The sequence below is a fragment of the Rousettus aegyptiacus genome, unplaced genomic scaffold (genome assembly GCF_014176215.1).
Source record: "Rousettus aegyptiacus isolate mRouAeg1 unplaced genomic scaffold, mRouAeg1.p scaffold_m13_p_8, whole genome shotgun sequence".
Lineage (NCBI taxonomy): Eukaryota > Metazoa > Chordata > Mammalia > Chiroptera > Pteropodidae > Rousettus > Rousettus aegyptiacus.
In genome coordinates this window covers 7,182,343-7,197,287 of record NW_023416311.1, presented here as the reverse complement: position 1 = coordinate 7,197,287, position 14,945 = coordinate 7,182,343, and the positions used below count along the sequence as shown (strand labels likewise).

General features: G+C 40.9%; 1 protein-coding gene across 2 annotated transcripts in view; it reads right to left on the bottom strand.

Moving 5' to 3' along the window:
• The window catches only part of ERCC4 (ERCC excision repair 4, endonuclease catalytic subunit), a 30,168-nt gene extending 29,239 nt beyond the window's left edge, over positions 1 to 929 (bottom strand). Inside the window, exon 1 of one of the 2 annotated variants that reach the window (XR_004952559.1) lies at positions 695 to 903. Coding sequence is in view for 1 of the 2 variants with exons in the window: in XM_016129789.2 (XP_015985275.2) it covers positions 695 to 901 (207 nt within the window). In the remaining variant the exon portion in view is untranslated. Of the gene's footprint in view, positions 1 to 694 lie in introns of both variants that reach the window. The other variant, XM_016129789.2, reaches the window with a different exon arrangement.
• Between the last annotated feature and the right edge of the window lie 14,016 nt (positions 930 to 14,945).

Genomic DNA, 14,945 nt, shown 5'->3' with positions numbered 1-14,945 from the left:
ACCAGGCTGTGCTGCCTCTCGACACCCCCAGCACAGGTGTAATTTCCCTCTGTCTTCCTCAGTGTCCTCCCTCCTCCTTAACCCCAGGTACCTGCCCCAGCGTCACTTCCAGCTCCCTTCCCTTCGGATCCTATATCCCTTCTTCCGCAGCCCTGGTGAACTCCCCGGCCCCCGCCCCCCGCATTCTCCTTTTGCCCACACGGTTCTTTCCAGCCTCCGCACCTCCTTTCACGTCCCCACCCCATTACCCTGAGATTCCGCCATCCCCTCCTCCACCCCTTGGACTCCAGCAAGTCCTTTATATAAACTTTGGGACTCCCTCACTATTCCTACCTTTCACCATACGTCCCCCCTCTCGGTCCCATCCTCCTCGAATGACTCCCCTACAACTCCGAGTCCCTCCATTCCTCCCACTGTCTCTGTACTCAAGTCAGGGACCTGCGTCTTCCTCGGAACCCCTTCCACCCCTCCCAGTGTCCTCACACCCCTGTCAAGGACCCGCATCCCCCACGGGACCTCTCGCATCCGTGCCGGGGACCTGCATCTGCCTCAGGGACCCCCATTTCACGCCCTCCCCACCGCGTCAGGGAGCTGCACCGCTCTCAGAGGCTGCGCATCCGCGCCGGGGCCTGCATCCGCTCGGGAAGCCCCCAGCGCTCCCGCGGTCCCCTCATTCCCGCGCGGCCGGCCGCACCTCCTCGGCCGGCTGCGTGTTGAGCACCAGCACCAGGCACGCCGGGTGGCAATGCAGCCGGAGGAAGTGGTAGAGGAGTCTGTCGGCGCCGAGCCCGCGGGCGCACACTACCAGCCCGTCCGTGTCCAGTAGTTCCAGCACCAGCTGCCGTTCATACTCCAGCAGCGGCGCCATAGCTGTCAGTCGAGCCGACGGTCCCGGCTCCATGGGCGCCCTTCCGGGGCCGCGGCCGAACGTAGCCGAGGAGAGCCGAGGCCGAGACGAGCGCCGGCCGAGCTCCGCCGAAGGGAGGCCGAGCGCGAGAGCAGCGTCGTCCGAAGGAAGCCGAGGATAGCCGAGAGGAGCGTGGGCCGAACGTAGCCGAAAAGAGCCGAGCCCGAGAGGGCGAGAGTAGGCGGAGCTTAGCCGAATAGAGCCGACGGAGAAGGAGCGCGTAGGCCGAACGTAGCCGAACAGAGCCGAGGCCAAGAAGCTGCGCGCTCACCGAACTGAGCCGAAGAGGAGCCGAGTAGGGCCGAAGATTCGTAGTCACTGGAAGGTGCTAGCGCTCTAGACAGGTGTCCCCTTCACGCCTCAGATTCTACCCGCAAGCCCTCAGTTATTCCATCCTGTCTGGTAGCATCGATCTGAGTCGGGCTGCCGGGACCTGGACCTACCAAAATGTTACCAAAAAGCAGGAGAGGAGAATTAAACCCAAGGAGCTTAGTTCCCTGATCTTGACAATTTTAAGAGTTTTGTCACACCTCTAAGTACTACTAGAATTAAAATGCTTTGAACAAGCAGAATAGTTTACTAATTTCAGGGCTCTTGGTTTTCTTTAAAGGTTTTAAATACAATAAGCTATTTAAAATAAAGTCACAACCAGGTGTCCCCACAGCAGCTGCGATCCGCCTTCCACTAGAGGGCCACCTTGGATAGGTAGTATTTGTTATTTGTTCTACACCTAGAAACGCCTGTCAATCTAAGGAGAAGGACTGTTCTGCGTCAAAAACCCTTTTCCCCAACCTTCATTATTAGAAAATAGAGAAAATAAGCCAAAATAGAAATCACTTATACTTATTCCATTTCTCATAAATAACCACTGTAAACATCATGAAATCTATACTTTTAGTATGTATACGAATACACACACACACACACACACACACACACACACACACACTTTTTCCAACAGTTCTTTTACTGATATAAGTAACCCTGATTTAAACCTCAAATTTGTCACTAACATTGACAAACTTCTGAAAATGGTGTTTAATATCCTTTCATGAAATCTTTTTATATGGTGAGATTTTTGTAATGAGGGTGTACTGTACTTGTTTACCTAATCCTTTATCAGTGGACACTCAGTTTGTTTTGTCAACTAATGGTCGTTTCTGTGAACTCAGGGCCAATAGGAACCCCCAACCTGGGGTGCTGTGAAGAAGACACTTTTATTCAATGCCAGGTGGCCCTCTGGCCAGGGCCTTCCATGGCTCCTCAACACTGGTGTTTCAGCCCCAGCAGATGAAACACATCCTTCAGTGCAAAAGAAAACTGAATTTGGGGGGACCTCAATGTTTGATTAGTCCAAAAAGCACTGTCCTGATTGATCAGAATGGAGCTGCTCTGATTGGCCAGTGAAGGTGCTAATGAAGATACAACTCTGTGGCTCTGATTGGCCAAGGACAGTCTTAGTCCTATTGGTGGAAGTATGATTCCAGGAATTCTTTTATAAGGGTTGGCTCAGGCAGCAGGAGCACAGTGCAGACAAATAGTTCCGGTGCTTTAGAGCAGGCTTTTCCCTGAAGCCAGGCTTGTGTGAGAGGCCCCTGTTTAGAAACTACTGATGCTTAGTTTAGTTTAGTTTTGTTTTGTTTTATAGTTTCATTTTTTATGTATATAAGAGAAAATAGTGACTTTTATTTATGTTGGTATTTAAGGTCTTTAAATTAGTTCATTTAACTCTCACAATAACTCATTGAGGTAGATATTTTATTTCACTCGTACTTATTAAGAAAAAATGAGACTCAGTGAGGTCAAGTATGACAGAGGGGAAAGATGATGTGCTTTGGACATAGATCAAGTTGAGTTTGAAGTCTAGCTTTGATAATACTTAAGAGTGTGAAGGGCAAAAAATTACCTAGTTTCTAAATAAAATAGGATTAAAATATTTTAGGCTTTGTTTTTAAATTTGAGCCTAGTCACCTACTAAGCTCTTCTTAGTAGGTATCTTCTTTCTTAGGGTTGACAGTTTCTACTAACCCCTCCCCTAGGATTATGGATAATATTTCACTGAAGATCTTTGTACATAAATTTAACCATGCCCCTCAGACATACTTTAGAAATGGATAATTACTGGGGTAAAGAGAACGTTTATAAGGCTTTTCATTTCATTCATAGTGGCACACTGTCCTCTAGAATGCCTGTACCAATTTACATTTACACCAGCAGTCTACAAGAGCATCTGTTTCTCTATCTCATTACTGTTTAATTTAGTATTTTATTTAGATTTTGTCAAGATTAAAACAGCATATAATAATTCCTGCGTGTTGGCTAATGCAAAGAGATTTCTGCAGACATTCTACTCACAGCATTTCCTATGAGACAGGCATTACTCTCCCCAGTTTGCAAGTGAGAGAATCGAGGCTCAGGGAGGTTATGGAACTGGTGCTAGAATGCCAAGCTAGTTAATGTACTTCTTAGATCATGGTCAGTAGGAACTCAATACCTAGTTAGGGTGTATCTATTAAAGTGACAGTCCTGAAATGCAGCGCTGATTCCCAAGCTGTGGTATGCAGAATAATGGCTCCCCAAAGATGACTCCATCCTACTCCTTGGAACTTGTGACGATGTTCCTTATGTGGCAGACGGGACTTTGAGGACGCGATTAAGTTAGAGATTTCAGGGTGAGGACGTTATTTTGGGTTATCAAGATGCGTCCCATGTCATCATAGGAAAAGAGGGAGACAAGGGGGTCAGAGTAAGAGAAGGAAATGTGACGAGGAAGCAGAAGTTGGAATAATGTGGAAGGGGCCAGGAGCCAAGCATGCAGCCTTTAGAAGCTGGAAAAGGCAAGGAAATGAATTCTCCCCTAAAGCCTCCAGAAGGAACACAACCCTACCGACCCATGTTGGAACTCTGACCTCCAGAACCAAAAGATAATCTGTGCTGTTTTAAGCCACTAAACTTGCAGTAACTTGTTACAGCAGCAACAAGAAACTAAGACACAAGTATTCACTGTGCTACACTGAGCTCTAAAGATGAAGGCCTCGGCTGATCAAAATGAAACAGATGGGAGTAGATAGTGAAGCGATCATTTTGGAGGGTGACTGGTCAATATGTATACATAGAATTTTAAAATATCTGTATAGATGCATAAATACATGAAGAAATAATCACTCAACAGATGTTTACCGAGCATCAGCTATGAGTCAGACACCAAACTAAGTGCTGGGGGATCATCAGTAAACAAAGCACATAAAACCTTTGCCACCAGAGGTCTTATATTCTAGCGCGGAACTTGTATACAAAGATGTTTATTTATCATATCATTTTGTGAGTTATCATTTCTCGGGAATTTCTACGAAATGTTAATTACTAGGAGACTTGTCAAAATTTCTTTATGCATCCTAAATAAGTGAACGATCATACAACTACTAAAAACTATAGATGGCGAGATATCCAGTATATGTTATAATAAACTGAAAAAAGCAATTGCAAAACAATAATGTATAGTGTCATCCTATTTATTTAAAAACATCAGCAGACAATGTTTTCTTGTGACTTCACAGAAAAGCAATTGTTTCGGAGGAGCTGAAATGAGTGTTCGGCATCAGAGTAAGACCTTTACATTTCAATTTATTCCCTTGCGTTTGACTTTCTTACTCTGAACTTACATTGCTTTATGATAAAAACAAAAGAAAAAACTTCCTAGGTACTATATAAATGCTTCATCATCTATAAATATTAACTTGTGAATTCTAGATTTACTGTGTGTGTGTCTGTTGGGTTAATACTTAATGTCAAAAGTTAGTATCTGGGGAAACGGACTTTTGTAGATTCTAACAGACTGTGTTTAAACAGTTTAGTTTTGTCCCTGGAGGAAGATTTTTGGCTCAAAGTGTATTCCCACCCCCATGTTGCTGTCACAATAATTCTCCTTAATTTTAAACCTTTCCTTAGTTTTTCAATATTCTGTTAACCAGAGTTATTTCCCCTCCAGGTTACTTTGCAAGTTTCAGTTTTGCCCACAAGGACAGAGGGCAGACTGCCATTCTTAGGCCTTTGGCGTTGGGTTGGAAGTGAGATGAAGCATCATTTTTCTCCTGACCCAAGGCAGACCGCAGCATACCTCAGCTACCCTTAGCTGGACTGCCATAGGTAGGCCACTGTAATTTCTCTTAGCAACCGGCTGCCTCGCGTGACCTCATGCAAGTTACTTAACCTCTCTGTGCTTGAGTTGCCCCATCTTTAAAATGAGGCTGATAATAGAACTGACCTCATAGGGTCGAGATGAAGAATATAGCAGGGTGCAGATATCCAATCAATTTTAATTCAGAAACATCATGACAACTGCTTTAACATGGTCAACCCATTCTGGGACATGAGGCACCTCTAAGGGTAGAAACCAAACACTGTCCCTTACTTCTGAGGAGCGCTTAATGCCTGGGTCCTCTTTGCCCTCAATGAAGACAAAACTGGATTGTGGTTGCGAATCAGTTGAGCTGGTTTTAAAAATGTCTTAAAGATGATTTAGAGGAAAGGAGGAAATTAGAGGTTTTTATGTGGAGGAATGAAAAGAATTTGGGTTAAGAACTTGAGGGAAGATGTGGGTTACAATAAACGAGGAAGGAGCAAGGAGATTTCTAGGTGGGGCTGAATGTCCGGCCCTGCCTGGAAGGGCAGGACTGAGAGAAGAGGCCTCAAGAGGCCACGTGTCACGGTCTCACTTGCCTAAGAACCTCTCATCTGGAGCCTAAAACCCCTTCGCCCTCCAGTCTGTATGTCAGGGGTAGGGTTTACAACTCTGACACCTCATGACCCAGTCAAGTCTATGTGTGAAATTAATCATCACAAATAGAATTACAATATATCCGTGGTAATAAAATTTCAGGGGGGAAGGCAATTAGGAAAAATAATGTCTTAAAAGATAATGAGTAGAAAGATTGAGAAACACTGGGCCAGAGTGTGCTTTTCAATGATCACAGGTTAGGACAGCTAACCAGCTAGGGACAGATGGGCAAGTGACTTAACCATTGTAGGAATAACTAAGTAGTACTTACTGCAGACGTACAATGTGCAGACACCATGGTTAGTCTTTTACATGCATGTGCAGGGCACATTGCTCACCACTGTCCCAGAGCCAGCTTGCTCTGCTCAGCATCTTCCTCCCCCTCTATGGGGTGAAGAATCCTCTACTGCCAGGATCCCTTCCTTTGTGATCAAGGTGTCCTGGGGTATAATGGGGTGATGTCCACTGAGATGATAAGGTAGGTACTGTTATTCTCCTTATTTTACAAGTGAAGAGACTAAGACTTAGAGAAGTTAAGTCGCTTGTCCAAGGCTAACCAGCTAAGTGTGGAGCACAGAGCACAGTCCGTCTGACTTCTGAACCTGTGTCCTTCACTCCTACCATGACTGCCTTCTCAGTCGCCTGATTCTGCAAAGCCTTGAATGCCATCCTGAATCAATCAGGCTTGAAGATGTGGCTCGGATGGTCCCCATCCTTTAACATAAACTCAAAATACTCTTGAATCAGTCCCTCATGGTGGAAGTTGGAGTTTTGTGTCTGTTGTTTGCAACAACAGTAAAAGGTCACTATGAATTAGGCAATATTTTCATATAGATTTGTGACTTATTTATTCCACAGCATCTACAAACATTTGAAAAGCTTTAGCATATGACCTCGAAAGGTCTCTTGCTGATCTCTCTGTAGGCAGTGGTTGGTCACACAGGACCGGAGAAGTAGTTGCATAACCTGCAGAGTTCCTCCTGGAATCTCGGGTCCACAGCAGATCTGCTGGTGTGTATCACTCACATTGCTTCTTTAAAAATGAAGTCGCCTGCATTCTAATGCTGTGTCATAACTCCACTGAGAGAAGACTTAGTATTTGGTTAACTAATTATTACTCACGGTGGCAGAGGGAATTTAATTATTAAACTAATCTTTTCTCTTGAAAATAAGGACTTTTGATGACTATAATTAAAATAAAAATATTTTTACTGTTTGACATGCTAGTCATCATTAACAGAAAAAGAAAAAAGTAAGACCAAAGCTGAACACAAAAACCAATTATGTGCCTCTCTGCAACGACAAGTAGGCTTTTCTGAAAATGACAGTGGATCTTAATGGATTAGGCAATTAATCTTTTGTAGGGATTTATGAGGAGCCCATGGAGGCTCTCCCATGGGGAAAATAATACTCAAGCCAGGCAAGCTTTGTGAACTATGTTCTTATTTTTGGAGACGTTTCTTTCCCTTACTGCATCCCTTCTCTTAGAGTGTCTTCTAAGGAGGGGAAGAGGACAGGACCAGCTACATAATTTGTGGGGCCCTGTGCAAAATGAAAATGCAGGGCACCTTTTTTCAAACAGTGATGGAGAATTTCCAGATAGGGACTGCAGAGCTGTCAGTCAGGCTTGGGGCCCTTCTGAGCATGGGGCCCTGTGTGACTGCACAGGCCTGGAAGCTGGTCCTGACAAAGGGCTTGGACCTTGCAAATTACAGTGTTCTCAGAGTTGTCCGTCTTTGTCAGTAGGCATGGATGATGCTGTTGCTATAAACGTTTGCCTGATTTGGAATTAGAGGCTCGTGTTGGGGAGGGAAAAGTTGGAGTGGCGATAGCAGGCTATTTCCCTGAGCATCTTATTTACAAGGGGACTTAAATGTAGACATTTGACGTTTTCCCCTAATTTGGTTCTCCTATAGTCTCAAAGAAGCACAGGTGGAAGAAGACATTAAATTTGGGTCTGGTTATTGGACCACATTGCTTGTTGTGACCTGTTACTTACTATTAAATGGAAACAAATCATATAATTTTAATTGTAAGGCCCTGTCATTGGGGTGGAGCATGTATGCAGAATTAAAGCTGTAAATTATAAATAATAAATCGTTATCATCCCAAACATTATATGCAATAATACTATGATTACCCCAAAAAATCGTAATAATATTTTGTTGCAATCCTCACCCCCCAAACCCTGTGGTTTCTCATTAATCAGAAACATTTGATTTTGTTGAGTGAAAAAAGCAAAGTGTAGAACAACATGTAAGATACTTTTTTATGAGTAGAGATTTATGCTTGAATATTCATAAAGAATATCTGGTAGGAGATATAAGAAGCTTTGACTCTTGGTTTTCTATTGGAAAAAATTGAACAGATGAGAATAAAGATGAGAGAGATAGTTTTAAAATTTTTTCCCCTTTAATTATTTTTTGAACCATATCATTAAAAATATTAAATATTAAATAAAATTAACATACATAGAATTCAATAAAAAAGTTATTATAGATTGCACTAAAGTTTTTAGTTCAATGTATTAATTTTTTAAATAAATGAATCTAAATTATAGCCTATTTGAAAACGAGAATCCTATCTCATCATTTTTTTCATGGCCTGGTCCTTTCTTGACCTCTAAGATGCTTGATTTGGAGTTTGCTACTTATATTTTTCCAAGAAATGCCCTGGGTTGGGGTGAATACTTCCTCAAAAAAAAAAAATAGGTTTAGAAAATTCAAAGTTGGCTCATTTTCAAAAGTTGAATTGATTATTATTTAATGTAGACCTAATCGTTGCCTGGTTTTATTTTCACAGGGAGATATGATATATAGCACTGATATTTAGAACAGGAATTTATGGTTAGGAGTCAAGAGAAGTGCTTGGGATGAGAGAAAGGAGAAAATAGTATGAAAGTTTGTGTATCGTTTCTGCGGGAAGAATGAGGTTGTGGAATAGCTTATTCATGGGCCTTACTCTGTAAGATAAACGAATCGAAAGCTTGGTTCTTTAACTAATCTGGAGAAAAGAAAGTAAATGGCATTCTTTCTCCTTTTCTCTCCTCAGCTACTTCCATATACATCCTTGATTTTTAACTATGAATGGCATCAAAGCACATGGGGATCAGTCCGTGTGGTGGGCGCTGTGGTGTACCCACCTGGATGCCCTCTCCCCACATGCCACTCAAAACAGAAACACTCACTCCCCATCTGCTGGAAGTGCTGGAGGCCATGGCTTCTTATCTGAGCCTCTCTGTAAGACTGGCTCTCAGCTGAATGGAGCTGCCTTGCCCAAGGTCACTTCTTCTCAGGCCTAGCCACGTATCGTGGGATGGACCGATTTGGCGGTTGGCAGAACCCCACATTGGTTCCTTGGCGCCTCTCTCTCTCTTAGTAGGGGCTCCCCTCCTGCAGGTGGGTGCTCTCCCCTCCTTGGAAGGGGCATCTCTCTCTCTCCTGAGGGTTTTTCATCATAGTGGGAGCAGGTCGACAGCAAGTGTCTGAAACTGCCCCTCTCCTGCTCCAGCCATCTAGTAAATAAAAACTAGCACTGCCATCCCCATCATATCCTTACTTAGTTCACTGCTCCATTGCCTACAAAGTCAGATGAATCTTGGTGGATGACAGTGAATACCGCATGCTCTACAAAGCAGTAGCTCCAGGTGCAGTGTGCGGCACTTTTGAAACCTACCTGCAGGTTCTTTGTCTCTCTGTTATCAAGAGGTGTTGTCCAGATCCCTTGTCCTTAAATCTGGATGGGATTTTGTAACAACCCAGATAAGTAAAATGTGGCAGAAGTGATGATGCTTGGGGATCATAAACCTTGATTTTCAAGGTTTAGTAGAGCCCACACTGGTGTGTCTTGAGACACTCATTCTGCACGTCTTCAGTTGTTGTGCAATAAGTCTGGCTTCACCAAGGTCGCCATTTAGTGACCTTGGGGTGGGATGGGAAGGGAGGGAGAGGGAGAGGGAGAGAGAGAGAGAAAGAAAGAGAGATGGATGGACAGAGGGAGGGAGAGAGGGAGAGAAATAGAGAGGGAGAGAGAGAGATGGAGGGATGGGGAGAGAGAGAGAAAGAGAGGGAGAGAGAGAAAGAGAGAGGGAGAGAGAGGGAGAGAGAGAAAGAGAGAGGGAGAGAGAGAGAGGGAGAAGGAGAGGGAGAGGGAGAGGGAGGGAGAGAGAGAGAGAGAGAGAGAGAGAGAGAGAGAGAGAGAGAGAGAGAGAGAGAGAGAGAGAAAATATATGAACCGAGGCTTGCCTAAGGAACCCTAGATGTTTTAGCCCTTAGCCATTTGAGCCTGCCGAGCCCCGGGGGACGGACATGTGAATGAAAAGCCTTGGTGATAACCCCAGCACCAGTCACCAAATAACTGTAACCACATGAGAGACTCTGATCAAGAACTGCTTAGCTGAGCCCAGCTGACCTCCAAGATTGGAGCAAAATAAATGCTTCTTAGTTATTGTTTTAAGGCACACTTCATGGTTTGTTACGCAGCAATAGATGATAACGGGAACCCAGCTGCTAGGCCAGATGCGGTGTCTTTTTGCAAGTCTACAGCTGTGTATCTGTGGGGTGTACTCATGGTGGCCAAAGGAAGCCCCATTCCAAGGAGTTTCAGCCCAATGTACTGGCAATAGCACAGGCTCTGGAACCAGACAGCCATATCTTTGAGCCCTCCTTCTACATTTTGCCAACTACATGGCCATGGGCAAGTTTCTTGAGCTTCAGGCTTTTCACTTGTAAAATGGGAATACACAAATGAAAAGTAACTCATGGGAATGTTTTGAGGATTAACTGAGTTAACTTGATGCATAGTCAGAGCTCAAAAAATATTAGGGTAAGGATATTTTCGAATGAAGCGGATTCAGAAGCAGGAGTGGAGAAATTTGGTTATCACAGATGTCAAGAGATAGTATGTAAATAATTTTATTACTGTGAGCTATATCTTCTAAGAAATATACTTTATATCAAATTGTCAGACCTCTGCAAAAACACATATTTCTCTCACAAGCTTTCTAGTAAGCATTCAATTTATTCTGAACACCAGTTATATATTAAAATATATTATTAAAATTAAGTAAAGAAAATATAATTGAATGAAACTTTCCATCATTTCTTTCTCCATCAAAACAACTGTGGATTGAAAGAGAAAAGATTGCAATGAAATGAAAGAAAACTATTTGATACTAATTTTTTGGGTGAATTTATTTTTTGGGTGAATTTGAGTTAGCAATAAATCCAAAAAAAGGAACTGAAGAATAGATGTAGAGATACAATTTGGCTAAAATATACATGCAGTTTTAGAGTATCTATATATAGATATCTCAATGTAATAAAATAGCCCGAATATATATATTTATGTTTTTATGCCATTACTGTACTATTTTGCTGATCGTAGTTTTGTCGTCTAGTTTGAAATTTAGGAGTGTGATACCTCCTTCCTTCTTTCTTGATGATGTTAGCTGTATGTTTGTCCTGACACCAATACCAAAGAAACATCTTAGAAAAAAAGAAACCTTCAGGCCAATATTCTTGATGAACATGCATGCCGCATTTCTCAACAGAATATTGGCACACTGGATTCGACAATACATTATAGGATTGCGTTCTATGACCAAGTGAGATCTATGGCAGGAACATAAGGATGGTCCGACATCCATAAACCAATCAATGTGATACGTCCAAGAATGAAAGTGAAAAATCATAACTCAGAAAAAGCTCAATGTCTTTGACAGAAACCATCCTTTCATGATAGAAACGCTCAACAAAGTAGGTATAGAGGACATACCTTAACGTGATAAAGGCTATCTATGACAAACCCACGGCCAACATCTTCAATTGTGAACAGTTGACTTTCCCCCAAGATTATGAACAAGACATGTATGTCTACAATCACCTCTTCTATTTCATGTAGTACTGGGGGTCCTAGGCACAGCAGAAAACAAGTAATCGAAGGCACTGAAATCAGAAAAGAAGTACAGCTACTGTTTGCAGATGACGTGACACTACACAGAGGATGCCCTAAAGACTCCACTGAGAAAACTATTGGAACTGATCAACGAAAACACTAATTTGTAGTATACAAAGTCAACAGACAGAGATCTGTTGCATTTCACTACACCAATAAGAAACTATCAGAAGGGGGAAATTAAAACCATCTCATTTACAGTGGTATCAAAAAGCATAACATAATTAGGAATAAATTTAAACCAGTGAAAGACCTGAACCCTGAAAACTTTAAGACACTGAACACACTGAAGAGGATCCAAAGAAATGGAAGAGTATACCATGCTCGGCGATTGGAATGATTAATATTCTTGAAACGTCAAAGCCCTATACAGATTCAGTGCACTTCCTACAAAATAGTGATAGCCTTCTTCTCAGAACTGGAACCACTGAATCCTAAAATTCATATGGAACCACAAAAGGCCCTGAATAGCCAAAGAAACCTCAAGAAAGAAAGAAGGAGTAGGAGGTATCACACTCCGGAAGTTCAAACCACACGACAAATCTATGATCATCGAATAGTACGGTAATGGCGTAATAGCGTAATAGCCTATATATATATATATATATATATATATATATATATATATATATATGCTATTTTATTACTTTGAGATATCTATTTACACACACACACACACACACAGTATTGATCTCTGTGATAATTAGATCAATGAGTTGGTGCTTTGCCAATATATCACACAGAGTGTGTGAATACTGCTGCAAACAGTAAACCTTGATTTCTGTGCATATAATTACTATGCTTTATTATTTTTCTTCTAATGTACTTGCATGAATACAGATTTCCACTTTGATGAAATCAGCAATAAATCATGCAGACTTTGTCATTTTTTGTGTCCTATTCCTGAATATAATTCACAAATACATATGTTTACCATCTTTTTTGATGTGTGCAATTGCTTGTTTATTTTGGTGAAGGAAGTAATTTGCTTGTCTGTTCTAATAGCATGAGTCCTTAATCTCATCAGATAAAGAATATAAAAGATTCCAAAGCGATTTAAGACTAGTGAATAGAATCTTAATTATTTCATATCTTTTCAGGGAAAAGAAAATGTTCTCTGGGGTGTAGATTTGGTCTACAGGAATAATGAGGGTCTAGGGAATAGCTGGGTATTTATGTAGAAAATTCTTCAAAAACAACAACAACAACAACATACAGCTCAGGTCAGAGAGGTTGACTGGATCCTGGGATGGTGGCTTGTTGGAAGTGAGAGGGGAAACACCGATTATCAGGAGAAAAGGGACAGATGTTCGGGACAGTGGAAAAGGCCAGAGGATGAACTGGTTTCCTCTCAAATTCAATAAGAATTGACAGTTTAATAGGCGCTCATCACCACAGATGTACAAGTACACAAGAAAAATGAATTGACATAGGATTTCAAAAGAAATCCAGATTTCAAAAGAGTGGGATCAAACTCAGCAATCAGAACAAAAGTCGCCTGTGAACTAGAAGTGCCACGAGAAATAGGAGAATACTTAAAGTTTAGGACATTTCTATGTTTCAGCACAAATCTTTGAAGCATTGCATTCGTAAACATTACATACATGAATGATCTCAAAGAAGAAAGATGTGGAGAGTAGAAAGGATTGTCTGCAGAGAAAACACAAGAGAGATAAATGATAATCTACAGTGGGCACCATTGTCTATTGATAGATCATACTGCAGAAGATGGAATCAGTGAAGTGGGAGATGTGATCAAAATTTTAGTTTCTCCTAAAACTCAGAGGAAGAGGATACAGACATGAATGACAACTTAAGAAAAAAGAACTGCAGAACAGTGGGAGAAGAATGAGAATAATTTCAGAAGGAACAAACAGCATATTCTGGAGGAATAATTCAAAAGAATAATAGAAGATACCTTTTAGCTTCATAAGGACTTGGGTATTAAATTTATGGTTTACTGAGTGTGGGCAAAACGGACTAATGAAAATTGACAGAGTATAACTCATACAGCACCAAGGCTAAAAAGGTTTTATGCTTGATTTTTTTTCAGAGGTATTGATAGAAGGGGTTGGCAGAATGATGGCAATACTATTCAGACGAAATAAAATTTTTAAGAAGAAAAAGAATATAATGAGCATTCGGACAGATAAAAAAACTCCTTATTAAGAAAAAAATAAGACCGAGATTTTTCTTATCTGCAAAATCAATTATCAAAGACAACAGAACAACTTGTACAGAATTTGGAGAGGAAAAAAATATTGAATTAAGATTGTGATATCTGGAGGCTTTGCTGTTCAGGTGCGAATGCAACAGAAACACAATCTCAGGCATGATCCGGTGGTATTACCTTTAACACACTCTTCTTGAAAATACTTACCATCATTTTTCAGACAACTAAGAAGTACACCAAGTGAATTAAGAATGTGAAATTTGTGGTATAACTGCCTACATTAAATCTAAATAATTATTGCTAATATAGCTATAAGACAATTTTAATGTAAAAACATCTCTAAAGAGAAGCACATAATGTATAAATACATACTATATTTATATGTATTTATATATATACATATATATGTATATATGTGTATATATATGTATATATGTGTGTATATATGTATATACATATACATATATACACATATATATATGTATATGTATACGCACACACACACACACATACCCTAGTGGTTACCAGATGGTAGGGGGTGCGGGGAGGAGTGAGGTAGACGGGGTGTAGGAGGTCCAAGATGTGGAAACAGAAAGAAATCTAACTTTCTGTCGGGTGAACATACAGTGTAAATATATATATGCCTTACTGTTAAACTGTACAGATGAAACTTACTGGATTTCGTTAACCAATGTCACCATAAAAAGAAATAATAAATTTAAAAAATAAAAATAAAGACTACATTCTCACTGCAGACAAATTTAAAAATATATACAATATTCCAAAAATAATAACAATTATTCCATGTAAAAATTAAAGTAAATTGAAAAAAATGTTAATCCTACTAACAAAAATTCATCCTTTGGGTATTAACAAAAATACCCAACAATAATGTTTGACTAAATATCAATGTGCCCCAGGGGCCAGTGTAGCTGACACATAAAATTAAACACCACAATAAATAAAGTACTTTAATGATAATAACCAGAATCCAAAGGACAAATTATAACCATAAAACTGGGAGATTTGAGAGGTGGAGTGAAGGCAATAAGTACAGATAGTAGTGAGCTGGTCAACCAGCTCTCCAAAAACAACGTGATGTCACCAAATGTAGAGGTGGGAGGAGATGTGTA